Source organism: Chinchilla lanigera, unplaced genomic scaffold, assembly GCF_000276665.1.
Source record: "Chinchilla lanigera isolate Chin_1 unplaced genomic scaffold, ChiLan1.0 scaffold00012, whole genome shotgun sequence".
Classification (NCBI taxonomy): domain Eukaryota; kingdom Metazoa; phylum Chordata; class Mammalia; order Rodentia; family Chinchillidae; genus Chinchilla; species Chinchilla lanigera.
In genome coordinates, this window is record NW_004955413.1 from 23,764,457 (window position 1) to 23,792,024 (window position 27,568).

The window sequence follows — 27,568 nt, forward strand, 5'->3', positions numbered from 1 at the left end:
CATCTAGCCACACATCTGTCCATCCACGCATCCATCCACCATCCATCCATCCACCCATCTGTCCATCCATCCACTCATCCTTCCATCTACCCATCTGTTCATCTGTCCACCCATCCATCTACTCATCTGTCCATCTGCCCATCCATCCATGTATTTATCTGCCTATCAGTCCATCCACCCACACATACATCCATCTACCCATCCTTCCATCCACCCACCCATCCATACAGCCATCTGATCATCTATCCACACATCTGTTCATCCATCCCTCATCCATCCACCCATCTATCCATCCACCCATCCATCCATCCATCCCTCCATCCATCTGCCCATCCATCCATCCATCTACCCATCCATCCATCCATCCACCCATCCATCCATCCATCTACCCATCCATCCATCCATCTACCTATCCATCCATCCATCTACCCATCCATCCATCCATCCATCCATCCATCCATCCATCCATCCCTCTACTCGTTGGTCCCAGGCAGTGATGGCGAACATTTTAGAGTTTTTAATGATAAGTAAATGCCCACTGCAGCACCTGTGCTGTAGGTTCATGACCCCTGGCCCAGGAGTGAAGCAGTTTGGGAAGGCTGAGCTGTAAGGGCAGGAGGCAGAGGGGCCTACACACAGCTCTGACGGTGAGGGAGAGGGCTCTCAGTCGGAGGCACCAGTTGGTCAGGACCTACTAAACAAGGCCAAGGTGCTGGCTCCTATACAGCCAAGCTTTTGGGTGGCCTTCTGCGGAAGCCAAAGCTCAGTGACGGTGGGGCACCTGCCCAAGGCCACAGAGCCAGCAAGTGGCAGACCCGGGGGTCCAGTGGGTGGGGAGTCCCAGGAGGGGGCGGGAGTGTGACAGGATGTGGCTCCAGGGGTGCTGTGGTGGTGTGAGGTGACAGCGGTAGTGGGTGTGGTGATGGCAGCAGCTGCGGGGTGTAGCCAGGGAACACGGGGGCAGGCCAGCGCCCGTGCCTCCTGAGGCACACTCCCAGAGCCCCAGCAGGACTGGAAGCCAGCGACTCAGGCAGCAGAGTGGCCCCCGGTATTGGAGCAGGAGTCTCTGTCAGGCACCTCCAGCCACACCCAGTCGGTCCCTGGTCCTGCCAGCCCTAGGGAAGCAATACGTCACCAGTCCTGACCCTCAGAGTCTCCCAGCTGGGCTCACCCTCGGAGTCCTTCACTGTGTACGGACAGCCAGGGTCCCTGGCCCAAGTTTCTGCACGTGGAAAACAGGGACAAAGACCCCAGACCTTGGCGTGCAGCAAAACCACCAGGTGCTCAGGCTCTGGAGTCAGGGCATGGAGTCTGAGCCTCGCTCTGGCGCGGCGCACAGGGCGGAGTCTGAGCCTCTCTCCGCCTCAGCGTTCTCATCTGTAAAATAGAGTTAACCACGGCCCCTTCCCGGGGGTCATGGGACTGAGGTTTATATATATATATATATATATATATTATGGTTTTTTTCCGGTACCGGGAATCGAACTCACGCCCTTGCCCTTGCCAGGCAGGCGCTGTGCCGCTGAGCTAAATCCCCAGCCCCAAGGTTTATATTTTTAAAGTCCTCTAGAACCTCGCCTGGCAAAGGAAAGACACCCCACCCAGCACAGGGCCCGGGAAAAGTAGGGAGGCAGCCACTGCCCCAAGGCCAGTCCCGGGGCAGCCCTGCGTGCAGCTCAGGGTGGACCTGATTTACGGAGCCACTGAGGCTTCGGGGTGCAGAAGAGTGGTGTGGGAAGGGCCACTGGGCCCAGGAGGAGGAACGCTGACCCACTGTGCTGTCTGCCTCCCACAGGGGGCCGGGTGAAGACCTGGAAGCGACGCTGGTTCATCCTCACAGACAACTGCCTCTACTACTTCGAGTTCACCACTGTGAGCCATCCCTGCCCTCCCACCCTCTCCTGACCCTCATCAGCCAGTTGGCTGACAGAGCATGGAACCCTCTGAGATTGGTCAGAGCACCTCAGTGCCCATTTTACAGAGGAGGAAAACTGAGGCCACAGAGCAGGCAGGGCCTGGCCAAGGGCTGGGTCTCCTCACTGCTCCCCTCCACGGCTGGGCAGAGTCAAGGAAGATGGGCCCCTCCTGTTTGGGTCTGGGCAGCCTCAAGTTTCCATTGACTGACCCTACATTCTTTCTCCCCTCAGGACAAAGAGCCACGGGGAATCATCCCCCTGGAGAACCTCTCCGTGCAGAAGGTGGACGACCCCAAGAAACCAGTACGTGTCATGCTGGGTGCCCCCATCAGAGCGGCTGGGCAGCATCCCAGCTGGGAGAGGAGGGCCGGGGGACGGGGTTTCCTGGAGACAGGGCTTCTGTGTGCTCCTTCCTGGGGCCGTGGACCTGGGGCCTGCTTGGTCCCAGTTGTTTCACAGAGCCTGACTCTGACACTGGCCAGGTGACCTCCTGAAGGTCACTGCTGTCTCCTGAGCCTGTGTCCCCACCTTTCATAGGGGGACTTTAGGGGGAGCAGTGATGTAAGTAGAGATGCAGCCCCTGCCCCAGCCCCTGTCAGGGGGTCACTAGAGCGCCTGCCTGGCCCAAGCATCAGGCCCCTCAGAGCCACCCAGAGAGCAGGGCGGCTGGCTGCCCACCGCCCACCCTCACCGGCCCCTCCCACAGTTCTGCCTGGAGCTCTACAACCCCAGCTGCCGAGGCCAGAGAATCAAGGCCTGCAAGACGGACGGTGACGGCAGGGTGGTGGAGGGCAAGCACGAGTCCTACAGGATCTCGGCCGCCAGCGCCGAGGAGCGGGACCAGTGGATCCAGGCCATCCGGTAAGGGTGGTGGCACAGGGGCGGCTCCCTGTCACCTCCTGGGAGCCTCTGTTTCTCTGGGGCCTCAGCTTCTAGCATGGCAGTCCCTTCCACGAGGACCCCATCGTCACATCCTGAGAGCCGGGCACCAAGCCAGGCCCAGCGCACGGGCGGGAGGGATGGACTTTAGGGATTGGGGGCTGCTAGACAGCTCCTGCCCATCCCCTGGGTCTCACTAGTGCCCCCTGCTCCAGGCAGGGCAGAGAAGGGCTCTCCAGGTGAAGGGGCTTGTGAGCAGAGGCAAGAGGGCCAGTCCATGGAGGGGACCCCTGGACAGCACCCCAGGAGCCACATGAGGCGGGGCTGTGTAGGGGCCGAACAGCCGGAGATGACACCACGGAGAGTGGGGCCACAGTCACTTTGGCGATGCACTTCGATGTCTCCTGGGGGCACCGGGGAGCCCCAGACTGGTGAACAGGGAGGGGCACATCCAGGTGGGAAAAGCCACAGTGTGGGGGCCAGCTCTGAAACAGAGGGTCAGATCTGTCACCGCAGGCCAGGAGAGGGAGGCGCACGTGGCTGCAGGCTGGGAGAAAGGCAGAGGAGAGGAGCTGGCAGGGACGAGACAAAAACCAGGCGCTGGGCCTGCCCTCGGCACAGGTGAGACCTGTGACCTGGAGGCAGTCACAGCGCAGGGGACCTGCAGAGTCTTTGAGCCAGGCCTTGAAGCAGCCTGTGAGCCCACCTGCCTCTAACCCTTCTCATCTCCATTTTGCAGATGGGAAAACTGAGGCCTAGAAAGGATAGAAACTTGTCCAGGGTCACACAGCCAGTGAGGGGCACAGCTGGGCTCCTAAGCAGGTCTCTGGCACTAACCAGGTCACCTTTCTCCTCCCTACGAGCCTCCCGGGGGCCTAGAAGGGGCTCAGGGGCACTTTGGGGTGGCTTCCTGACTCTCAGCCCCTGCTTATGGGATGCTGGGCATGGCCCTTGCTGGGGTCACCACCCTGGGGGCCCCACATCCCCAGTCACAAGCCCCAGGAGCTCCAACTCTTCGGTCACCGCTCAGCCCCGATTCTCATGTGTCCTGCTGTCCCTGCAGGGCCAGCATCACCCGCGTCCCCTTCTACGACCTGGTCTCTGCCCGGAAGCAGAAGATCGCCAGCAAGCAGTGAGCCGCCAGGGAGGTGGCGCAGGGAGACCCCTCCTGCCTTTCCTTGCCTCAGACTCGCCCCATGACCTCGAGCTAACTGTGACAGGAGACAGAGCTCCGAGGCCGGGTGGGGACCCCAGAGGGCACACAGCCCACCTAGAGGTCCTGGCGCCCAGCAGCCCTGCCTCCAGGTCCACGACGGTAGAGATGAGAGAGGAGCCGAGGAGAACAAGAACTGCATCTCCTCTCAGGGCCCTTCGCCCTCAGAGGGGCCGTCAGCCCTCAAAGCGGGAGGCCCTGAGGTCCCTTGGGGCCACCTGCCCTCAGCCAGGCATCCCCACCATCCTCGGAGTGTCTCTGCGAGCCCCCCATCCTCAGTTTGGGGTTGGCCCTCCTTGCTGGAGCAGAGCTCAGCACACACATGGCCCAGACCCAGGGCCAGGACACAGGGGACAGCAGGAGCCCCCTACCCCACCCTCAGCCTCTGTGGGAGGCAGCACCAGGCTCAGGCCTGGTGGGAGAGCCTTGCCTAGGGCTTCCCTGCTGTACCGAAGCCAGTGGCTCTAGGATGGTGAGGGCAGCAGGGCGAGTCGCAGCACCCCGGCCTTCTGCAGCCGAATCTCAGAGGTGCTGCGTCCCAGTACCACAGGCAGCCCTGGCTCCAGGAGGCCCCACCTCTCAGAGAACCACCGCACACCCTCACCTGGGCCCAGGGAGCCGCCAGAGGGAGATTCCTTGGCTGGACAACAGGAAAGGCCTCTGCCCCACTGCTGGCTGAGTGGGCGAGTGTAGCAGGCAGATTCCCCTGGGGAAAACTGCAGGTCGCCAGGCAACGGCCCTTCTTCCCGCCCCCACACACAAGCACACTTCCCAGGGTCAGGATGGAGATGCCGCCGGTGAGGGGGTGAGACCCCCCGTCTCCAGGGTGTGCAAGAATCTGGCAGCCATGTTGCTCCAGGTGAGGCCTCGGTTGGGCCTCTGCGGGAGGAGGCCTACGTGAACTTTTGGGGATGTGAGCTGCGACTGCCCCATTAGGCCCATCAGTGGGCACAGGAGGTGGCGGAAGGAGCACTAGGCTGGAGACTGGGCCCTCTGAGGTCCTCTCTTTGTCCTTGGTCCACTGCCTCCTGCCTCCCTCTGGGCCTCAGCTTCCTTCCCATCCTTGAGGGCTTGGGACAAACATGAGCAGCTGCTCTGTGGATCACTCAGAAGACAGAATAAAGCATACGGTGCAACTCCTGAGCAAGGCTCCTTCCCCCGCCCTGGCCTTTCCCCTTAATCCCTTCCCTAGACAGGGAAGGCTGCCCCCTGGAGCACTGGAACCTCATCCTCAGGACACTGAGGCTGCTGCACTGGACAGAAGTCCCCGGGGGCTGGACTTCAGGCAGCGCTCCCTCGGGGCAGGGGCAGGGAGAGGGTTGAGCTGATTCTGCCCACGCTCAGGGAAAGGGAGAAGAACTTTCCAGCAGGCAGTGATGTCTACAGGCAAAAAAGGTCACCACTGCAAGAGCCAGGTGATGATCTGCGCATCTCTGGCGGGATGCAAGCACAGGCCGTCACTTGAGGGACTTGATTCTGTGGGCTTCACTTAGGTGTGTTCCCACAAACACCTATGAACACCAGTAGGTGCTAGAGATGCAGTTCTTGTTCTCCTCAGCTCCTCTCCTCATCTCTACCGTCATGGACCTGGAGCCAATAGGAGCCCCAATAGGTCCTAGAAGAGTGCTACGCGGGGCAGTCTTCTAGGCCTGGTAGAACAGGACAGAGTTGCTGGTGCCTGGGCTCACATTCTAATATCCTAGTGCACCTGAATCCTAGGTGCTAGGCAGCCCCTTTAGGGTGTTAAGGACACCCCCATATCCTACCCAGCCCCCTGCCTGATGCCCCATTGCTCCTTGAAGATCCTAAGATGCTGAACTAGCCCACTCTCCTACATGGTCCTGCCTCCAGCCCATGTTTACTGAGCACCTGCTGCCTACCAGGCTCCCTGCAGAGCCAGAGGCCCAGAGATGATCAGAACACGGCTCCCGCCATCAGAAGGAGCTTGTGTCCAGTGGGGGACACAGGTGTAGACGACCAGCTCTAGCCAGCCTGACATGTGCTGTTGTAGAGGGGCAGAGCAGGGCTAAGCTGGCAGAAGGGCACCCCGTAGGCTCCCTGGAGGAGGAGGCCAGCTGAGAAAGGACACACACGCTGCACTGTGCTGAGCCCGCCTCACGTCTGCCTCTGACTGCAAGCTCTTTGAGGGTCTCAGTGCTCCTCCTCTGTGCCTAGCGTTCAGTAGGTGCAGTAGCTGTTGGTTTGACTGATGTTAGCTGATCAAGGCGCTCAGAGCCACAGCATCAGCAGGTGCCAGGGTCTGCAGGCCCCCGGGGATTGTAGGAATGCTGCTGTTGCTGCTGTTGCTTCTCCTGCCGCTGCTGCTGCTGTTCTGCCGCCACTGTTGTCAGGAGCTAGGGACAGAGCTAGGGAGGCCAGCAGGATCATACCACTCGCCAGAACTGGGAGGGTCTCACTCTGACCCATTGGCCCAGGCCTCAGGTCTCTACCCCTCCCAAGGCAGCCTGTGCCCCCTTATACCATCCTGCCACTCCTCTCTCTGGGCAGTAGAGGGCGCCCACCACACGCAGATGAGAGCTACTCTCCCCCAATCCCCGCAGAGACTGGGCCTGTGTTGGGGGAGTCCCAGCCAGGGCATCTTAGGTAGGAGGCACTTGGCCAGCTAGGGCCTGTGAGCTTGGCAGAACCCACAGACCACACTAGCAGGGGCCTGCTCCTCACCCCCTGCCTGGTCTGGCACAGGAAGACAGGCTTGCCCGCTCTCTGCTGCGTGCCCTCTCTCCGTGATTTTTTTCTTTGGGGCCTGAGCCAGCTAAGTTCCGCCAGTGCAAACCTTTGACGGAGACTTCCTGGTGCACGGGGTCTGGGGCACCAGAACACAGCAGCTCCTCGCCTGGGAGAATGAGTGGAGACAGAAATGCCACTGACTGTGAGAGGCCACAGGGGGCAGCAGTGAGTGTCACCAGAGGCCCTGGGTTCAAGGCTCAGTCTACTCTGAGCCTTAAGCAAGGTTGTGGGACACTCTGGGCCTTGACTTCCCGTCTGTAACATGGGGATCACTGAATAGATGTGTAATTCCCAGGACAGCGTTGAGCAGCCACTGCGGGTTTATTATTATCATCGCAGTGTGCACTGTCACCAGAGACGAAGCAGATGGAGCCATTGGAAGAGGGAGAAACCTGAGTGGGGAGGAGGACATCCTTGAGGGCTTCCTGGAAGCAGTGCCCTATGGCGAGCCCAGCCGAGGCCCAGGACTTCCGGCCAGTGGGGCCTATAAGAGGCAGGTTGAGCATGCAGGACAAGGCTGGGGGTTTCCGGGCCCACACACCAGCACAGGGGGCCATGAGGATGTGAGGTCAAGGGGCGCTGGTCTCTGGCAGGGGTGGCCTGTGAGCATAGTAATGAGAGCTCTGAGTCCCTGAGCCCTGGCTCTACCACAGGAAGCTGTGGGGGCCCGGCAGCAGACGCTGAGTAGAAGCCAGTGCAGCCCTGGGTCCCTGCCAGCACAGGGGGCCAAGAGGAGTGGATGGGGCAGGGGCCCAAGTGCCAGGGCACAGGAGATGGGGGCAGGCAGTCCCGAGTCGGAGGCAGGTGTGAGAGACCCGGAGAAACTGATTTATTAGGGATCATGAAAGGAGCTAAATATGTTTGCCGGCTAGCGATGACTCAGTCATCCCCCAGGGGTTCGCAAGTATGAACATCAAAGAATGGAAGGCAGGCCACCTCCCCGGGTACCGCCAGCCTCGCCCCTGCTTCCTGTGACGGGAGGACTCGCCTCTCCGACCTACACAGCCCCAGTGCCCACCCCCAGAGCTCGCAGGGGGGCGGGGTGAAGAATGAAACCTCGGGTTAGACACAAGTGGGTTGCACTCTTGGCCCAACACAATTGCTGTGTGATCTTGGACACGTGGCTGACGCTCTCTGGACTCACTCACCAGGCAGGCCCCAGCCCGCCAAACCTAGCCTCGCTCCCCCTCTGTCTGGTGTGATTTTTCCTATCGCATTGGGCTCCTTCCAGAAGCCAAGGGCCCCTCTGCCTGGGGCTGCCAACTGGCCTCCAGGAGAAGAGCCAGACCCACAGGGCCTCTCCAGCACGCAGAGGATGCACTCTGCCAGGGCCGACTTCCGGCCAGCTCTGTGCTCCAGAGTGCAGGGATGAATCAGAGTGTGCAGGCCAGAGGCTGAGGGACAGAGGAGGGTGAGAGGACTGCTCCTGGTGGGGCAGGCTGTAGGGAGGGCAGCCCAGCTCCTGGAGCGGGGTGAGTGAGGAGCTGATGGGTGCGCCTGGGGCGGGGCTGTCCTGGAACAGCAGGACAGGAGGCAGATAGGGAGAGGGATGGAGCCTGGAGCTGGGAGGGCACCAGGCAGGAGAGACACTCGGGGCCACTCGGGGTGCTCCCCAGGCCATTGTGGGGTTGGATCAAGGACACCCACTGGGTGGGGGCCACAGGATGCCAGAGGGGGCTGGTCGGGTGCAACAGGAGCAACCTGAGAATGAGCCAGAGGAGAGGCGGGGGGACCTCCAGTCTCCCCAGCAGGTGGGAGTAAAGGTTTAGGGGGCAGCAGAACTGTTCGCCCTGGGCCAGAGGGACAGCAAGACCCCCAGGTGGAGAGCCTCAGGGAAGCCTCCCCTCTCCCTTCTGCACCCCTCAGCTCCTCCCTGCTCCCTCCCTTCTTTCCCACTTGCCCCCCCTCTCCTGCACTCTCCCCAACCCCTCTTGGCCATCCTGGCGTAAGGCCGTATCCACAGGTCCCTGGGATTCGAACTCCGCTTGCCCATCTCGGGCTGTGTGGTGGGGGCCTGTGCTCTGCTCTCCCTGGGTCTCCTTTCTCCTACTCAAGGCCCCAGGTGGTGACTCCCCACCTGCAATCCTCATGCTGAGTCTTCTGATGACCCAGTGGTGCAGGCTGAGAGAAGGGGAGGTCTGGGGCCTGCCCTGGGGATATAGAAGTCCCTGTCCCCTCCCAAGACAACACTGCTTTTCCTAACTGCAGGCTAGGGGCTGTGTGGGCGTGGTCATGAGGCCCCTGCCGCTTTTGTCCCCATTAGAGATCTTAATCTTGGGGGTCTCCCTGCACCCTGTCCTCCATCTATATGTCACATGGCATACTCACTTAGGCCAGCCTCTGCCAATACCAGCCACCTCCAGCCTCCCAGCACACTTAGGGCCAATCAGTTACCCCACCCTCGGGAAAGGACCCACTCTCACTGGGACCCAACAGAAGGCCAGGGCCTGCACCTGTGCAGGAACAACCCTAGCTGATTTGGAGCATAGGTAGGCACATGGGCCACAAGGTGATCACCCATGGTGGGACCCTTCTGACAGTGCCATGATGCTGGATTAGAGGGGTTCCAGGAGAACCAGAGCAAACCAAGACTGCCTGGTACCTCAAGACGTGAGCATCCTAGACACCAGCCACATTCACAAGACTCCAGCAAGAAAGTGGGGACATTGCCCCACAGGGCTGCGTGTACAGCTGAGGATCCTGGTGGGCCTCCCTGGCTACCCCACCCCTCAGGGCTTCCAAAAGGTTTCAGAAAAGCAGGTGTGCTGGCCCTGCATCCTTCAAAGGAGACTCCAAGCCCACCGTCTCTCCTTGCCTGCCTCTTTGTTTCCGGATTTGGCCGTCCAGCCCCACTGTTAGGGTTTAGATCTAAAGTGTCTCATGTGTTCAGGGGTGGCGCTTTCAGAAGATGGTTGGGTCATGGTGTGCTGTACTCATCAGCTCTATTGATGAGCTCGTAGCCGAGTGTGCTGTTAGGAGGTAGGGCCTGGTTGAAGGAGGTGGGTCACTGGAAGGATGTATTCCTGTTTCCAGTCTCGCCCCTCCCACTCCGCTTCCTGGTTGCCATGGGTTGAGCGCCATTGTTCCCCCACACCCTGCTGCCATGATGTTGCTGCCTTTAAGCCAGCTGACCATGGACTGAACTGTCTGAATCCGTAAGCCAAATTAAACCTCTCCTCCTTTAAGCTGTGGGTGTCAGGTATTTTGTCAAGCAGTGGTGCAAAAGCTGACTAATACACCAATGTAGGGATTCCTGGCCTGTATCACATCCTTCCCCTCCTTGAAGAGGAAACTGTGCCTCATGGGAGTTAGGAGACCTGCCCAGGCTTCACAAGGAAGACAGAACAGAATATACTGCATCATATCTGACCCTCCCAGCAACCCACAGGTAGACAGCTTTATTCCATTCAACAAATGAGGGGGTGCAGGCTCAGGAAGTTTGTGACTTGCCCAGAGCAGATCAGCTGGTGGCATCTGATCACCATGGGACCCAGTAACTGGCAGGAGCTCAGTAGATGCTAAGAATCAGCTTTGTGACCTTTCTGGCTCCTTTCATCCCCCCAGGCTAATCCTTTAACTCTCTTCCTCCCTGCCCCAAAGGATTTTCACTGAATAAAAAAGAGCCCAGAGCCTTTACTCCAAAGAAATTATTTTTTAATAAAATGTCTCCCATTCAAAAAGTCATAAGACATGTGCATTGCGGGAGATTAAACTATACAACCAAGGGGAAGAAAACCCAAAAATCCCTCGCCAAGCATGTTCAAGTTACTTCTCTGCAAGGGTACAGCAAAAGCAACTTTGTAACCTGTGTGTCCTGTAAATACCAAGGAACTCCAGTGTCCCCATGTGGGCCAGTCAGGGCAGGTGAGGTATGCTACAGTAACAAATGACCCCCAAATCCCAGTGGCTTCTCATACAACAACTGGTTCTGTCTTGCTCACACGGCATGCCTGGGCCAGGGTTGAAGGGGATCTCTGCTCCTCACAAGCACTCAGGGACCCAGGCTGAGCTGGTGCCACACTGGCAGGGGCCACCAGGAGCACTGTCTATTTTATTTTTTATTTTTTATTTTTTTGGTTTTTCTCCGGTACCGGGAACCGAACTCACGACCTTGCGCTTGCCAGGCAGGCGCTTTTGCCGCTGAGCTAAATCCCCAGCCCCAGGAGCACTGTCTAGATGTGAGTTGCTTCCGCTCACATTTCACTGGACAAAACAAGTCACGTGGTCCCCAAACCTCAAGGAAAGCGGAAGTACAGAGTTGCCACAGCACCATGAGCCACCTGCCCAGCAGGAAGGAAGAACAGAAATACTCACTGTGCAACACTAATGCTGATTATAGCTAGGCGAACCAAGAATCCGCCTCTGCTCAGACCAAGGAGCTGCCTGGAATCAGAACTTCTAGCGCTATCGCTGGGAAAGTCCCAGGCCAACCAGTCGTCACATTCATCCTACCATGTTACAGGTGCTTCACAGACTTGCTTTTCAAAGCCAGCACCAGTTTATAGATAAATTATCGGTTTTTCCCCCACCCCCCATTGCTGGAGGTTCAGACAGCTTCCTGTTTTAGGTGTTTATAAATCCCAGCCTTAAATATCTCCATGAAGGAACCCTTGCCCTTTGGGTTTCTGAGGTGCATCTTCTGGCCTTCTTGCAGGCTCAGAATGGTGGTCCCTATGTGACTCCACACGGTTGGATCGGCAGAGCTTGCCTATAGGCAGGTGCACGCTGCCTGTCACTCACCTGCCGCCCAGAGCAGCTGTTTCCATCCTGCAGCCTAAGAAGCACCCGAACAGATGGCTGAGCCCTATCCCAGCTTCCGGGTTCACTACTGGGGTGGTGTCTGACTGCAGGCATTTCTAGCAGGGTCCCGGGTCCAAGGCCACACTCTGAGGACTATCGCCTTGGCAGTTACATAAACCCCGCTTGTAACCTGGCAGATGACTCTGCTCAGCCGTGCACCAGCTGTGTGACTTGGAGCACACGGTGTGAGGACCCTCTCAGCCTCAGTTTCCCCATCTCTGCACTGGCCCCTCTGTGGAGATTGTCACGGCGAACACCGTAGAACCTTGAGAGGACTGCCAGGCATGTCGTCTGTGATGAGTTCAGTTAAAGATAGTGATCGTTATTCAGTGGTAGATTAAATAACTTCATGTTTTAAAATATTTGTTCATTTGAATGGAATTGCATTTATTAAAATTTCCGTTCCTTTTAGATCTGAGTAGGAATGAATTATTTCCATGCGCTGGCTAAGCATTCGTGTTTCCTTTTCAGCGTGAATCATCGGCTGCTGCCCTTTGCCCGGTTTACCTGCAGGTTCTCCGCCTTCCCTCACCTGCTCGTTACAGAGCAGAGATAACAAACCCCACCGCCTTTCTTGCTCACTGCAAAGATTTTGCTCAGGTTGCTGCCCGCCATTCTACTGGGGCCATTTGTCTGGCTTCCAGAGTAGCCGAATCCATCTGCCTTTCCCATTTTTATTTCCTCTATCGCTGTTAAGCTGAGATTGCTGCCCTTCCCCAGAATGTGACAAATCAAAAGGAATTGGGCTTTGAATGACGGCATTTCCTGGCCCCTGATGGCTGTAAGGGGAAGGGGGTGCCCTGCTGGCTCACCCCCAAACCAGTATAGTCATGATATAAGGCCGAGCCAGGAGCTGGGGGCCTCTAGAACTCCCAACAAGCACCCCCAGCCCTGCCTCCTGAGCAGCCATCTGCAGCCCCCACCCCCAGAGGCACAGGGCAGTGCGGAGCTGGATGGGAGGGAAGGTAGGGTGACCACAGGTATAGAACTGGGCGCCAGCCTCGGACCCATCCCTCGGGCCTCTCCCCCACTGCTTCGGCCCTGCTTGCTTTGTTTCTTTGGGCCTCTGTTCTCTGATGTACGAAATGGGCAAAGATCTGCCCAAGTCAAGGGCAGGATTTAAATAGATCAACAGCCACCGCACCAAGGACGCGCTCAATGAGCAGGGCCTTTTGTCAGGGCCAATTCTGTTCCTGGGCAGTAGCAGGACCCCCACAGCCTGTTCCTCTCTTTGGGCTGAAAATACTCAGCGTCTTGGGCCCCGTGACCCAAGGGCTCCTCGGAAAATAAGGGGCCAGGGGTGGGGCTGCAGAGGGCAACTCTGGGGCCTCCAGCTGCTGGCTTGCACGCCAGCCCTGCTCTCAGGAAAGGGCCACGCCGGTCCAGGGAGCACGGGGGCTGAGACACCCCCTTCATGCCCCCCACCCTCCCCACCTCCTGGCGGGTAGAGCAGGTCCGGTGTCCGCTCCTCCAGGCAAGCGGAACCAGGCACCCTCCGGCGCCCGCACCTCCCCTCCGGAGCCTCTGGGCCTGATTTCCATAATAATCAGCCACAGATCTCCTGCAAGGGCCGGGAGCAGCCGGGAGCAGCCGCCGCAGCCCACCAGGGAAGCTCCTGCGGGCAGGCGCCCCTCCCCACCTCCCCCGCTGCCCCAGAGGGAGCCTCATTTTTAAAAGCTTTCGGAAACGAACGGCAGTGCAGGAGGCAGCTGGGAGACACCCAGGACTTCGTTCTGGCATTAAGAAGGCAAAGGTGGGGGTGGTAGGCGGGGACCAGGCTCGGAGACAGTGCTGGGGGGAAACTAAGGCAGCCGGGGACAGGGGCATGCTCCCAGACACGTGCTCACTGTGGCTTCACAAACACCCACAGGTGGGGTTTCTGCTGTGTCCCACTTTACAAATGGGGAAACTGAGGCCCTGGAAGATTTCAGGGTTTCTCAGCTAGTGACTGGCGGGGGGGCACCCCTTTCCAGGTTGAAGGATTCAGAGCCAGTGAATCCACGAAGGAAGGAACTACATTAATGCAGGGGACCTTCTCCTTCCCTGGCTCCCCAGCCCATCTGTAAAGGGCAGTGCCCAGCTCCCTTCAAGGCCTCCAGGAGGTGGCACTGGGCACTTCCCAGACCTGGCTAGAACCACATCCCCAGGCCTGAACTCCCCAAACAGCCCTGCCCCTCAAGCACCTGCGCCTGTCTTTCCCCCTCCCTGTCTGCCCTCCTCGGTCGTCCCACGTATGCCTGGGGGAGGCCTGGACATCCTTGGGGACCCAGGGGCACCAGAAGCAGTGGCTAGCTACTCCCAGGTTCCCCAAACCCCACTGCAAAAGGCAGAGGGACCCAGATCGGTCCCTCCTGACTGTGTGCTGTGGAGACAGCTGTGGCTCACGTCACCCCTGGAGTAAGTGCAGGGCAGGCCCGGGGGCAGCGCTGGGGAGTCAGAGACGCTCTAGGCTAAGGCTTCTGGCCTCCACAGGTGCCTAGTATGGGGGGCTCTTTCCAGCCTGGCCAGGGCCCTCCTGCAGATGGGGCTCAGGGAGCAGTCCTGGACACCCCCACCCGCAGCTCCATCGGCTGTGTCTCTTTCTCCTCTACTCCCACAGCGTCTGCAGCCAGTGGAGAGGCTGCCAGGCTGCCGTGGACAGAATGACAATGAGGCCAGGACCCAGGGAGCTGGGAAGAGGCTCTGAGTGAGGGGAGCAGGCAGGGGTGGGGTAGGAATTGCGGGTGAAGAGGGGGAGAGGCCGGGGCAGGGCTGGGGCCCGGAGAGCCACGCTGGGTGGGGGCAAGGCTGGGGCCAGCCTGATTCAGGCCCCAGTGGAGATGAGCCTGGGGCAGGATCCAGACAGCCACCTCAGGGCCAGGAAAAGAGACCAAGGGAGTCAGGGTAACTGTAGCCCAGAGGAGAGGAGAAGGAGGCTTGAGGAGAAATGAGGAATCCAAGAGGCAAGAGTGATCAGGGAGAAGAGGAGAGAAGCCACTCAGGGTGCCCCAGGCCTGGGACAGCACCCACCCTCCAAGGCCCAGGCAGAGTCAGCCCTGGGAGCCCCTGCCCAGAGCCAGGCAGGCAGAGGCAGCAGGAGCACAGGACAGCAAGACACATGGGGCCCCGGGGCCTGTGGGGCTGACAGACCAACCAGAGCCCCCCGCCTGCTCCCTGTGGGGACCACAGCACAGAACAAGGGCTGAGTGCCCCACGCGCCCTGCCCGTCCCACCGCCCTGCCTTTGCCCCCACCTGAGGCCTACTTACCTCCCTCCCTGCACCCCCAAACACCCCATCATCCCAGGCCCCCACCTCCATAGACAGTGGGTAACTCCCTGGACCCTCGCACTCCACCCTATGGGGCTGCATTCTGCAGGTTCAGATGCACACACGGGGCCCCGATAAATGTGTTTGGTCCCCACAAATGTCATAGAGATGCTTCCTAACCTAGTGGTCAAATTCCCAGACTCAGGGCTCCTTGGACCCAATTCGAGTCCCCGAAGCTTCATTTTCATATAGTAGGTGCTGACTAAATGCTAGCCCCCTCTCTCCTGTCCAGCTAGTAACTGATATGCATACAGCAGGTGCCCGACAGGGGCTTCTAGACTGAACTAAGTGCCACCCCCATTCCTCAAGGGCCAATCAGCCCTGAGAGAAGGAAGACACAGGTGTCGCCGCCGCCTTGGCCTCGCAGCTCTGGCCCCAGCTGTCCAGCTTGGGAGGAAGGCCCATTGCTCATTCCCCTTGAGTCTGCAGTTCGGGCAATCAATCAGTCGCCATAGAAACAGGCATCCAATCAGAGGCAGGCACTTCCTGGCTGAGCCAGCGCCACCTACCCACCCACTCAGGCCTGGCTTTGCAAGTCCCCAGCTAGGAGTGCTTGGGGTAGCGGGAGGGAGGTTCTTTTAAGACCGGGAGCAACAGCCTGCATCCTCCAAACCCTGGATTCCCAAAGATGGGCATTTTGTGGGCGCTGGATGTGTTTGTGTGTGTGATATGGAGGTTGAACCCATGGCCTTCACACAGGGCCTTGAACCCAGGGCCTTCACACCAGACAAGTTCTCACTAACCACTTAAGTTGCCCAGGCTGGGCTCAAGCTTGCTATCCTCCTGCCTCAGCATCCAAGACATCTGGAATTACAGGTGTGTATCTCCATGCCTGGCTGCTCTTCGATTTTCCAAGGTTCATTCTCTTACCTTTTGGCCTCAGTACTCCGAACAAGACAGGAGAGGAGAGACCATACACCCACTGAGCAGAAGCCAAAGCCAAGGCCGGGTTGCAGTCAGGGGCAAAGCCTGACACACATGCCTCTCCCTGAGGCCACACCTCCCCTCCTGCCACCCCCTCCCCGGCCTGAGGAATGGGGCTGGGCTGCAGCCTGCATCTGCCTTCCTGAGAAATCTGTGCCCATCCAGTGTCACCAGGGGCCATAGCCAAGATCTATGGACCTGCTCCCCTGCTGTCCACCCACACCCAGCTGCAGCCTCCCCACTCCAGACCCCCGCCTTCCCACAGGCAGCGAGGACTGGACAAGACCCTGGCTTTGCATCCCAGAGGCCCGAGGTCGTAACCGCTCCTCCCCGGCAGCCTGAGCCAGCCAGGTAACCGCTCTGCGCCTCAGTTTCTGTTTGGAAAATGAATTTATTTATCCCTACCTTACAGAGAGTGGTGAGGAGTCAGAACCCAGCACCGGGCTTGGCACAGAGCTCGTCCTCGTATGACGTGAAGTCTGTGTCCCTACCCTGGGCCCTCTCGGTATGCAGAACTGTCCCTTGGACCTGAGCTGAGGCTTCCCCAAGCCACCCACCATCCAGGAGGAGGCAGGAGGCAAACACTAATATTAATAACCAATGGGGGGCAGGAGTTTCCTGTACGATCGGCCTCTGGGCGCAACTAGGAGTGGGTAGGTTCTGCATCCAGGTCTGAGCACCGCCTGTCCTCTGATGCAGCCAGATCTCCTGGACGGGCCCCCTCCAGCCAGAGCCTGTCACCCGCGCCACTGCTGCCCAGCTGTTCCCTGTGCTCAGCACTGACAGAGGACAGGCTGGCTCCCAGCTGCACACCAGCACCGACTGTCACATCTGCCCCAGCCACACTCCCGGGATCGATTAGGGGCCCTGAGGAGACAGCAAGTTCTGGGAATCCGGCTTGGTCGGGGGTGACGCAGAGACTTCTAGCTCCCTGGGCCCCGCATGATCTCCTGCTGCCTCCTGCCTGGAAGTCCCTGATCTGGTGACCTGTTTGCTGGCTGCAGAGAGGGCCTCCTCCCACCCCAGCAGACCCTGGCTTCCTCTCTCCCTTACTGAGCACCTTCTATGTGCCAGACTCTGCCTGAGGCACACGAAAAATAATGGCCCGGCCCGCTGCAGGCTGCCCCTCTTTAAGAAGAGTTCAGTGGGGTCCTTAGGGCCACCCAGCCGGTAAAGGATGGAGGGAGATCCGAACTCAGCTGTGGGAGACTTCCAAGGTAGCCCCTAAAGGAAGCCGCTGGGCCTCCCCTCTGAGGCTGCCTCCCAGCCTCAACTCCTGGAGAAGGAGACGGGTGGAAGGAGCAAGGCAATTCCAGCCGCCACCACAGTCCCGTATCCCCTCTCTCCCCCTCTCCCCAGAAAACAAGCTGATGCTTCCGATTGCCCTTCACTCTGTCTGGCACCCCCCGCAGGAAGCAGGGCCATCAGGCCATCAGCCCGCCTCACACAGCGCTCTCAGGCCGGGACGCATTCCTCCCGCTCCATCCGCCCATGATTAAACACTAATTGCCGCCACGCTCTGTAATTGAAGACTTTAATTTCCCGAAACGAGAAGGACATTTCAATCAGTTCCTCTCCCAGCGCATTCCTCCTCTGGCGTGGGGGCCGGTGCGCAAGCCCCTCTGGGCCGTGGAGGATGCCGTGAGCGACCTGTCCTGTCCTCCGTGCCAACCTCTCTGCTGCCAGGCTGGGGACGAGGACCGTGAGCTCGGGGTGTGGGAGCAGCACTGGAGAGGACCCAGGTAGTGGGTTCAGAGAGGTGAGGCAGGACCCCAGCCTGAGGCCAGTGCAGAGCACAGGCACGGGGCTCGGCAGAGGCAGAGGCAGAGCCAGCTGCCCGGGTGCTCCCTCCCCGCTGGTAGCCCCAGGTCTCAGATGATCAGGTGCTCTGCAGCAGCCTGAGGGGGCGAGTGGCAGGCTGGGCAGGGAGTGGGCAGCGAGGGCAGGGACTGGAGGGCTAGGTGCCCGGGGTTTCCCCACTCTCTGGGGCCCAGGGTCCTCACTGGTGCAGGGAGGAGCCTGCAGAGGGCTGCTGGTCAGTAGTTAGAGGGTCCTTCAGTCTGCACACCCCAGCTACAAGTCTGGACTAGGCAGACTGTCTGGGGGGCTCTGATTACACGGGGTCTGAGGAGGGGTCAGGACCAGGAAGGTTCTGAAAAATGCTCCAAATGATCCTACTATGTAGCTGGGCTTGGAAACCTCCAGGCTAGCTGACATATGTGAATGTAGGCCCAGAGAGGGTGGGTGTATAGCCCAGAGGCACACAGCAAGATGAGGGGTCAGGCTACTTGGTGGCTAACAGCCCTTCCCTTCCAGGTGTTTCAGAGCAAAGGAGAAAGAGAATAGCCCCAGCTAACTCCTGAGGCTGAGGCAAGAGGGTGGCATTGGAGCCGGGAGCTCCAGACCAGAGAGTGAAGGGTGGAGAGGGCCAGAGTCAAAAGTTCCCGCTTCAGACCCTTCCCCGAGTTAGGGGTGGACCCTGGGCCTCCGAAAATAAGCGGCACTGGGCACTTCCGCAAAGTCTCTCCAAGATGCGGTCTGGCTCCAGACGCCTCCCGGGCCCCCAGCTGAAACCATAATACATAATAATTAACAGTAATAACAGCAGTTACCGAGCACTTGTTGGGTCCGGGAGCTGGGCTACACAGTCACCATGGATTACCGCTTTCCGTGCCTTCTGCCCCACCGCCTGGGCATCACCAACGGGCAAAGCAATGACACAGCAAGGCCCAGGGAGGGGTCTTTCCCCTGGATCCACGGGAACAAGTGGCTGGGCTGGGATTCGAACCCCAGACTGGATGAGCGGGCCACTCTCTAGGGTCCAGCCACAGTGCCCAGCTCCCAGGCCTAGGGCCCCGGGGGCTTCAGTGGGGCCTAGCGCCTCGCCCACCTCAGTCACATTTACTGCACGCTTCACACTCTACACTCATGTTTCAGATGGTGGAACCTAGGCCGGCCAGTGAGGGCAAGATGCAGGCTAGGTGGAGAGCAGCAGCGGGGAAGACGGTAGCTCTAGGCAGAAAGAGGTGCATGGGCTCCCGTGGCTACCACTCCCACTGTATTTACAAAGTCCCACTCTCTTTCTGGAAACTGATCCTGCCCTGCTGTGTGACTCTAGACTAGTGTCTTAACCTCTCTGGACTTTAGTAACATCTTCCAAGCCCAGAAGCCCTGTAATGGGTTAAAGAGGGGGAACGTCCCTATATACGCTTGCCTTTGCATGCATGTGTCTGCCTGGCAGACAACACCTTGGAAGGAGCTGGCTGCCTCCTGGGAGGGAGTCTGGTCCCGGGGGAAGGGAGGGGGCCGAGTCTCCGTATGGCGCACACTTACCTTTTAAATATTGAAGCGTATAAATGCATTAGTAATTCCAACAAATAAATAAAATAAAACACAAACATTTACAAAACTGAACTTTAAAAATAATACTAGTACCTGGCCCGTGTGGGGACGTGTGTGGGAGTTGCTGGGACGCTCCTTGCGCTGTCACTCCGCCCAGCTGGCTTCTGCTCCCGCAGGCCCCTTCCTCCCCTTCCTCCCATCTGCGCAGCCCCTCCCCCCACAGCCCCACCCAGTGCAGCAGTTCCTGGGAGGAGCAGGCGGGCAGGGGTGGGCATAGCTAAGCCACCTCAGCCCCCAGGGTCACATACAGCAGGGGGTTCCCGGGCCAGCTTCAGGGACGTGCACTTCACAGCTCTGCTTGGAGAGGTGGTGCAAAGCCGCAGGGGCTGGGGCTAGGGATGTAGCTCAGCAGCACAAGCACCTGCCTGGCAAGCACAAGGTCCTGAGTTCAAGTCCCAGTACCAAAAATCAAAACAAACCAAAAAATAAAGCAGCAGGGGCAGCCCCAGGGGTCCCACCAGAGTCCCTCCCACATACCCCAGCAAGACACAGCTTCCAGGGTGCACACTGTCCCCAGGGACCCCATCAGTCACATGCTCCAGGCCTGGCCTGGTCTCAGGACACGCTGCTCCTCTCCCCTGTGGCTCTTCACCCCTTGGCCTCGTTGAGAATGCCCCCAGAGATGGCGACCAATAAACACAGGCTGGCAGAGGGAGCCTCTTCAGAATCCAGACGGGGTGGGGGCAGGAGGTCTCGGAGCCCCCAGAGCCTATGCAAGGGTGATCCTGGCGGGGAACCCAAGGGACTTACTCATCCCTCCTGGCCACTGTCCATGGTACAGGTCTAAGGGGCCTGACGTGGGCGCCCCAGTGCACATCCTCCAGCTGCCCCGCTTTCTGTAGAACCATCAGTGACTCTCAAAGCCTCGGGAAAGAAGGCAAAGTGCTCAGGTTGACATTCAGGCCTTTGGACCTGGCCTTGGGGGCGCCCTGGGGTGGTCTGGCGTCCTGTAGTTGACGTCCCCACACCAAGTAGCTTTCCCCGGTTACTGGACGCAGCATCTCTTTGACGGCTGTCTGCTTCCTGGGCTCAGGTCTTCTCCCAAGCCACCCGGGCTCCGCCTTCCTTCTGAGGGTCCCACCCCATGGCACCCCAGCTCCTCTCCACACTGGAGCTTCGCGTGTGCACCTTGTGGTCTGCAGTGACAGGCCAGGTTGCAACCCATTCGGAGCGCTCAGGGCCACAGTCACCAAGAGGGGCTTCAAGTGACCGCGAGTGTTACAGGTCAGAGCTCAAGCTAAAGAGGGCCAAGCAAAGGCCCGGCTGCACGCAAAGGGGCCTCGATGTGCCGTGAAGACCACAGAGCTGCAAGGCCAGCAAGATGGGCCTCTTTGACAGAGGGAGAAACTGAGGCTTAGAGAAAGTGATTTCTCCAGGCTCTGTATCAGCTGGCTTCCGCTGGATGTGGCCAGTGGAAGACCCTGGTGGGGGACAGGCAGTGGGGATGCCACGGGTTTCTCCCCCTCTGTCTGCCTTTGGCACTGTCTGGCCAACTCAGCTTCCCCCACGGCTTCCGGTGCTGGTGGCACAGGTCTGCCAGGTTCCATGGTCCTTAGGCTCCAGTAATGATGACACCTGGGCCCACTGGCCCCAGGCCTCGGGGAGACAGCAGTGTCCCATGGTTGCTGCTAATCTCTGCTCATTGTCCCCTTTTACTTCTTCCTGTCACCCTGCACATCCAGTGCCCTGCAGGAAGTCCCCTGAAGCATCTCCCGCGCTGTTCCCTCGGCTTGGGAGATCTCTGCCGCAATGCAGCCTTCGGGACGCCCTCTTTGACTCCAGTCTCAGGCGAGCCACTTCCCCTCAAAGCCCTGGGTGCTGCCTGAGCTTATGCTTCCTAGTTATTTGGGAGATGTTGGGTGCCGCTTTGGTGCTCAGCTCAGAAGCTCCAGGAGGGCAAGGCATGGCTGTGGTTGTAACGCCAGTGTCCGCCTCCGTGCCTGGGCCTAGCTGCCCTCAGCCAACACTTACTCGATAAATGAGTCCATGGAAAACGAGAGTGCCTGGCAGGTTTTGCATGCGGATAGATGCAGTTGTGGGCCAGGCTGTAAAAGGCCTTAGGTGTTAGACTAAGGAGGTGGGGTGGGGTCAGGGAAAATCTTCCTCCTTCCCTTCACTCAGCAGTTGCCTGACTTGTTGCGTCTCCAAGCTCACACTGACAGCACAATAAATGTGTTTTCCACTTTCTAAAAGCTGCCCAGCCGCCTGGCACTCTCCAAGCACACACCTCTGAGCCCAGGAGGCCGAGTGGACGTGGGAGCTGTGCCAGGCGGTATAGGTCACCTGGAGGCCAGCGCCAGGGATCAGGTTCCCCTTTGCTCAGGGCGGCCCCTGGAGCCATGTCGCTAGCTGTCAGCCTGTCCCCTCCCTGAACCGCAGAGCCCCGTGAGGGGTGATGTCAGCATAGCCTGAGGCAGCCTGCAGGGCTGGTCACGGGGTCAGCCTCAGAAGAGCAACACAGGGACCTGCAAAAAAGTCTGGCAGTCCCTGGCGTGCTGCACATCAAACCCAGGCCTGGCCCAGTTCCCGTTCTTCCCAGGAGAGCTGGGTTACACCCCCAGCACCCCCACACTGTGCACAAGCACCAAAAGTGGAGGCTCAAGAGGGGTTCCTAGTCTTCTGGCCCCTCTGGCTGCCCTGTCTTTCTCTTCCCCGGACAAGGAGGCGTGTAACAGGTGGCTAGGCCCATGGTTCCCCAGGTATCAACATAAACACCTTCAAGGAGGAAGGGTTTATTTTGGTTCACGGTTTCAGAGGTTCCAGTCCATGGTCACATGGCTCCAAGGCAGGGACGGAGTGACAGGTAGCGGTGAGCAAAGCTGCTTACCTCACAGGAGGCAGCTTAGAAGCAGGCAGAGCAGGGAGAGCCAGAGAGGGAGGAGCCTGGGGCAAAACACACCCTTCAAAGCCATGCCACCAAAAGCCACGCCCCCTGTGACCCGCCCCATCCCACCGGGCCTCAACGCCTAACAGCACAGTCCACTATGAACTTGTGGATGGTGTAATCCCCTAAGCGAGCAGATTAGTGCCCCATGACCGAGTCACCTTCCTAAAGCTCCCTGAGCCTTTTAGGGGACAGTTTCGATCCAAACCACAATAATAGGCATACTCAGCCCCTGGCAGACCTGTAGGGGAACAGAAGAGAGGAGGTGCAAAGGACCTGGGAGGAGGTGCACAGCTGGGCAAGGCCCAGAGCCTCTCTGTGCCTTGGTTTACCTGTATGCTAAAAGGAAGTCATGGGATTATGCTAAATGACATAAACCAGACACAAGGGGGCGGGGCTTCCTGTTCCTAAGGATTATGGGGTCCCAGTTTGACCAGTGGCAAAGCTCAGGACATGGATGATGCCGATGGTCACACGGCACCAGGAATGTATTCAGTGCCATTGACTTGTACACTAGAAAAGCAAAAATAGCAGATTTTATAAATGCATGTATTTTACCCCAGTTAAAACACACGCACGCATGCAAGCATGCACACATGCACGCACACACACAATGTTCATCTCCTGCCCGCAGCGGCCTGGGCCCACATGGCTGGTGTGGCTGTTTGGGGAAGGAGGGGCTGGGAGGAAGACAGCTGTCTGCACTTTCTCCTTCCTGCTCTGGCCCCGCTAGCTAAGCTCAGGCTTGGGAGAGCAGGAGGAGCCAGGGGACCCAGTGTGGAGCCAGAGAGGTTCTGGGCTCCCCTCACCTCTCCCACACCCCACCTGCTGCCCCCAAAGCTCCTTCCCTTCCTCAGGACCTGCCCATGGGGCACGGGTTGCCTTCCAGGAGGGGAGACTGAGGCCCAGCAGGTGCAGAGATGCCCTGGCACCCTGGAGGCCGAGCCTGTGTCCCACCCTGCCTCTCCCACCGCGGTGCAGCCCTGCCCAGCACCCGGCTCTCCGCCTGCCCCTCAGGGTCCCTCCGTTGGCAAAGTTCTCTCTTCTTCTGCATCACAGCCACCCAAGAATATCCACGCAGAGAAGTCGGAGACAGAGGACTCCTAAAAAAGCCAGATCCCCTGGTGAGTCGCTGCTATTAACTTCCTAGGAAGCTCAAGAGGGAAAATAGCAGGAGAGGGGCGGTGGCCGAGCCTCCCAGCCGCAAGAGAGCCGGGAGGCAGGCGGCGTCAGGTGGCAGGTGGGCGAGAGGCGGCTCCAAGTCCAGTCCGCCAGTCCGCCGTCTGGCGGCTGCTGCCCGCCCGTGGACACCTGCCCAGTGCTCGGGGCCTCTGCAGATCAGGCGGGCCTTGAAGGCCAGACCACCGGAGGGAGCCCCACACAGAGAACAGCAAGGCCGGAGGGACAGCGGCAGGCGATATGGCCAAGGTTGCAGAGGTGAGGGAGGCCTGGGCTGGAACTTGGGGATTGCACCTCTGTGAAGCTAAAGATGGAGAGAAGTGGACAGATGGGGAAGCAGAGGAGAGGAGAGAGGAGGGGAGAGAGGAGCGGGGAGAGGAGGGAGATGTGAGAGAGAAACAGGGACGGGTGGAGAAGAGACACCTTCAGCACCAGCAGCCCGAAGGTGGGGTGCAGAGGGGCTGGAGGGAGGCCTTGGGGGGCCAGGCCTGTGCTGAGGCTCCCTGCGGCTGGGGGGAGGATGAGGTGCCAAGAGTTTAAAGAGGCGCAGGCACACACACACTTGCAGTCCTGCTGCCCACCACCAAAGGGGGTTGTCACGGCTCTGGGTCTCCTTCCTGCCCACCCTGGGCCCCCAGCCAGAGGAAAAGTCCCCAGATCTCGCTCTTGGTCCCTGCTCTGTCACTGGTGGGCTGTGTGGCCTTGGGTGAGTCACTTGCCCTCTCTGGGCCATGTTCCAAATGGGTGATTCCCTTGTTGGGGGTTTCTTGCCGTCTGAGAACAACCCCAGCGCAGAGGAAGCTCTTGGGTGCACTTTGGAGAGCGTTGACCCTACAGGCCCGAGTCTCCGGCCTGACTGCAGTCCTCTCTTCGGGGCCCGCCGCCTGCCCGTGGCTGGTCCCAAAGCCAGAAAACCTGGTTTCTTTGGAGACCTCCTATTCCGGATAAGTCTGGGCCTTGGTCAGTGAGAATGGAAGCACAAGGAGACCCCCACCCCATGGTCGGCCCTGCCGGGATCACTCACCTCCCCAGCACCTGGGGGAGCACGAGATACCTGCACTTGTGTGGCACATGGTCCCTTAGCTGCCCTGTCCCCTGCACCTTGCCCCACAGCAGGAGGAGGCTGACCCCTGACCACCTTCCTGAGAGCCCCTTTCTAACTGGCAGAGAGGGGAGGTGCCACAGTCATCTTCACATCCGTCCCCTCCTCCAGAACCTGCTATGGCTCCCCATTGTCAAGCTGATGGCCCCCCTCAACCTTTCCCTCCCACTGCTCCCTTGTTCTATCTCATCCCCCCAGCCCTGTCTCCAAGAGTCTCAGAGCAGCGTCCCCTCCTGGGGACCCTATCTTCTCTTGGAGGATGGAGCGGGGCCCTGCGGGGCAGCAGGGAGTCCCCACACTCTGTGCAGTGTGGCTGTCCCTCCCAGTCACCCCAACCCCACAGCTGTCCCTGGGGATTTTCCACTGCGAACCTCCGGAAATCCACTCCAATTTCTCCCAGGCCGGGAGTCGTGGGGTCACTGTTGATTTGTCACAAGTGATTATTGGCAGCAGAATTTGTCACCTGCACAATGAGAGGAAAATGAACCTTTCATGAGAGCCAGCCTGAGCCTGCGAGGCTTCCAGAGCTGGGGAGCGAGGGAGGACGGAGGGGAGGAGGGGCCTGGTGGGCCAGCTGGCTGGTGTTTTCAAGCCCCTGTTGGAGGAGGGAAACTGAGGTACAGATCACTTGAGAGAGTTGTCCAAGGTCCCAGTGACTAAAGGACAGTTTAGCTGAGCCCCCTCGGCACCCTGTTAATGGTGGCAAGGTAAGTCCCCCGAGCTTCCGGTCACAAAAGCTGAAAGGGTTAAGGCAAACAGCCATGGCCTCCCCATTTCACAGGCAGGAAGACTGAGGCCCACAGTGGGCGGGGCTTGCAGGGGCACAGTGAGAGCCCGACCCCACCGACCGGCAGCTTCTGCCGGCGGGCCAGGCTTCTCCCTCTGCCTGAGGAGTCCCCAGTCCCTGAGGCAGCGAGCAGCCCCCAAATCCAAGGATCTAGATCCTCCCTGCTGTCCACCCTGCCTCCCACGCCCGAATGCTGGGCCCTGTAATCCTGGCTCTGACTCAGTCTCAACCGGCCCTCCCCGGGCCTCAGTTTCCCACCCATCTCTCAGTGTGGCGTGAGGAAAGCTGGCACCGCAGAGTGGGCGTGGGCCCGAACCACCTCCCGCTCGAGCGCCTCCAGTCTGCGGCTAAGGCTCTGTTTCCGCCTCCTCAGCCCCCACTTGGCAGGCTTCCCTCGCCAGGCTCCGCTCTGCGCTCAGCGCTGTGGAGATCCACAGACCCGCCACTGCCAGCCGGAGGGAGAGGCCGCTGCCACTTCTCACCTGGGCTCGGCCCGCCTTCTGCCACCTCCAGGGCCAGCCTCCTCAGCCTTGGCCTCCCAGCCTCCCTCCTGTCCAGCCCCACCCCGGCCGCTGGCACCCCTGGCCCCGCTGGGCCCTCGGCACCTGAGTCTGCTCGGGCTGCCCCAGGGTCCCTTCCCCAGGCCCGGACGGTGGGGCTGGGCAGAGCCGGGGTGCATGCGGCGCCCACCTGCCGCCCACCACTCACCCATGCAACTGAGGCTCCGGAGTCACAGCCAGCTCCTGCGACAGGGGTGACAGTGGGGCTCATGGCCCCCTCCCAAGGAATGATAGACACCCCTCGGCCCTGGGCTGGATGCCCCTGGTCCATGCCCAACACATGCATACACACACACCTCACATACACCACACCCTCCTACACACACACAGACACACACACCTCACACAACACGCATACCTCACACACATATCACACACCTCACACACACACCACACACCACACACAACCACACCCCACACACACACACCTCACACAACACACACACCTCACACACACCACACACATGTATCACACACACCACACACATCACACATACCACCCACACCTCGCATACATATCACACACCTCACACACACCACACACATGTATCACACACATCACACACACCACACACGTATCACACACATCACACACACCACACACACCTCGCATACATATCACACACCTCACACACACCACACACATCACACACACCACACATACCTCGCATACATATCACACACAATGCACACATCTCACACACACAACACACACACCTCACACACACCTCACACAACACACATACCTCACACACAACACACACATCTCACACACACAATACACACATCTCACACAAAACACACACACACCTCACACAACACACATACCTCACACACATCACACACAACACACAACCACACCCCACACACACCCATGCCTCGCACAACACACACACCTCACACACACCACACACATACATCACACACATCACACACACCACACACACCTTGCATACATACCACACACCTCACACACACACCACACACATCACACACACCACACCCCCACACACACCACACCCCCCCACACACACAGCTCACATACACCTCCCACACACCACACACCCTCACACACACCCCACACACACCTCACACACATATGACACACCTCACACACACCACACCCTCCTACACACACACACCTCACACACATATCACACACCTCACACACCACACACAGCACACAACCACACCCACACACACATCACACACACCTCGCATACATACCACACACCTCACACACACACCACACACATCACACACACCACACCCCATACACACATATCACACACACCTCACACACACCACACACATCACACACATCACACACACACCACACACACCACACCCCACAGACACACACCCCACACACGCCTCACACACATGCCACACACCACATACACCTCACATACCACACACACCACATACACCTCACATACCACACACACAACACACACCTCACACACACCACACACCTCACACACACCTCACACACCACATACATCACATACCCCACACACACACCTACACACAGCACACAATACACACACCCACACACACCTCACATATCACGCACACCTCACATACCACACACCCACACACATACCTCACACACACCACATACATCACACACACCTCACACATACCACACACCCACACACACGCCACACACACCACACACACATCACACATATACCTCATACACACTACACACACTGCACACACATACAACACACACCTCACACATACACCTCACATACCACACACAACACACATACCACACACCTCACACACATACCACACAGACAACACACACCTTACAAACCACACACCTCACACACCACACACAATACGCACACTTCACACA

The 27,568-nt window shown here is 59.1% G+C and overlaps 1 protein-coding gene across 1 annotated transcript in view; it reads left to right on the forward strand.

Moving 5' to 3' along the window:
* Cyth4 (cytohesin 4) overlaps nucleotides 1–9,941 on the forward strand; it is a 28,601-nt gene extending 18,660 nt beyond the window's left edge. The window contains exons 10-13 of the mRNA XM_005379197.2: nucleotides 1,796–1,872; nucleotides 2,148–2,219; nucleotides 2,623–2,777; nucleotides 3,859–9,941. Of these exons, the coding sequence (XP_005379254.1) occupies nucleotides 1,796–1,872; nucleotides 2,148–2,219; nucleotides 2,623–2,777; nucleotides 3,859–3,931 (377 nt within the window). The 3' untranslated portion in view covers nucleotides 3,932–9,941. The remainder of the gene's footprint in view (nucleotides 1–1,795; nucleotides 1,873–2,147; nucleotides 2,220–2,622; nucleotides 2,778–3,858) is intronic.
* The last annotated feature ends 17,627 nt before the right edge of the window (nucleotides 9,942–27,568 follow it).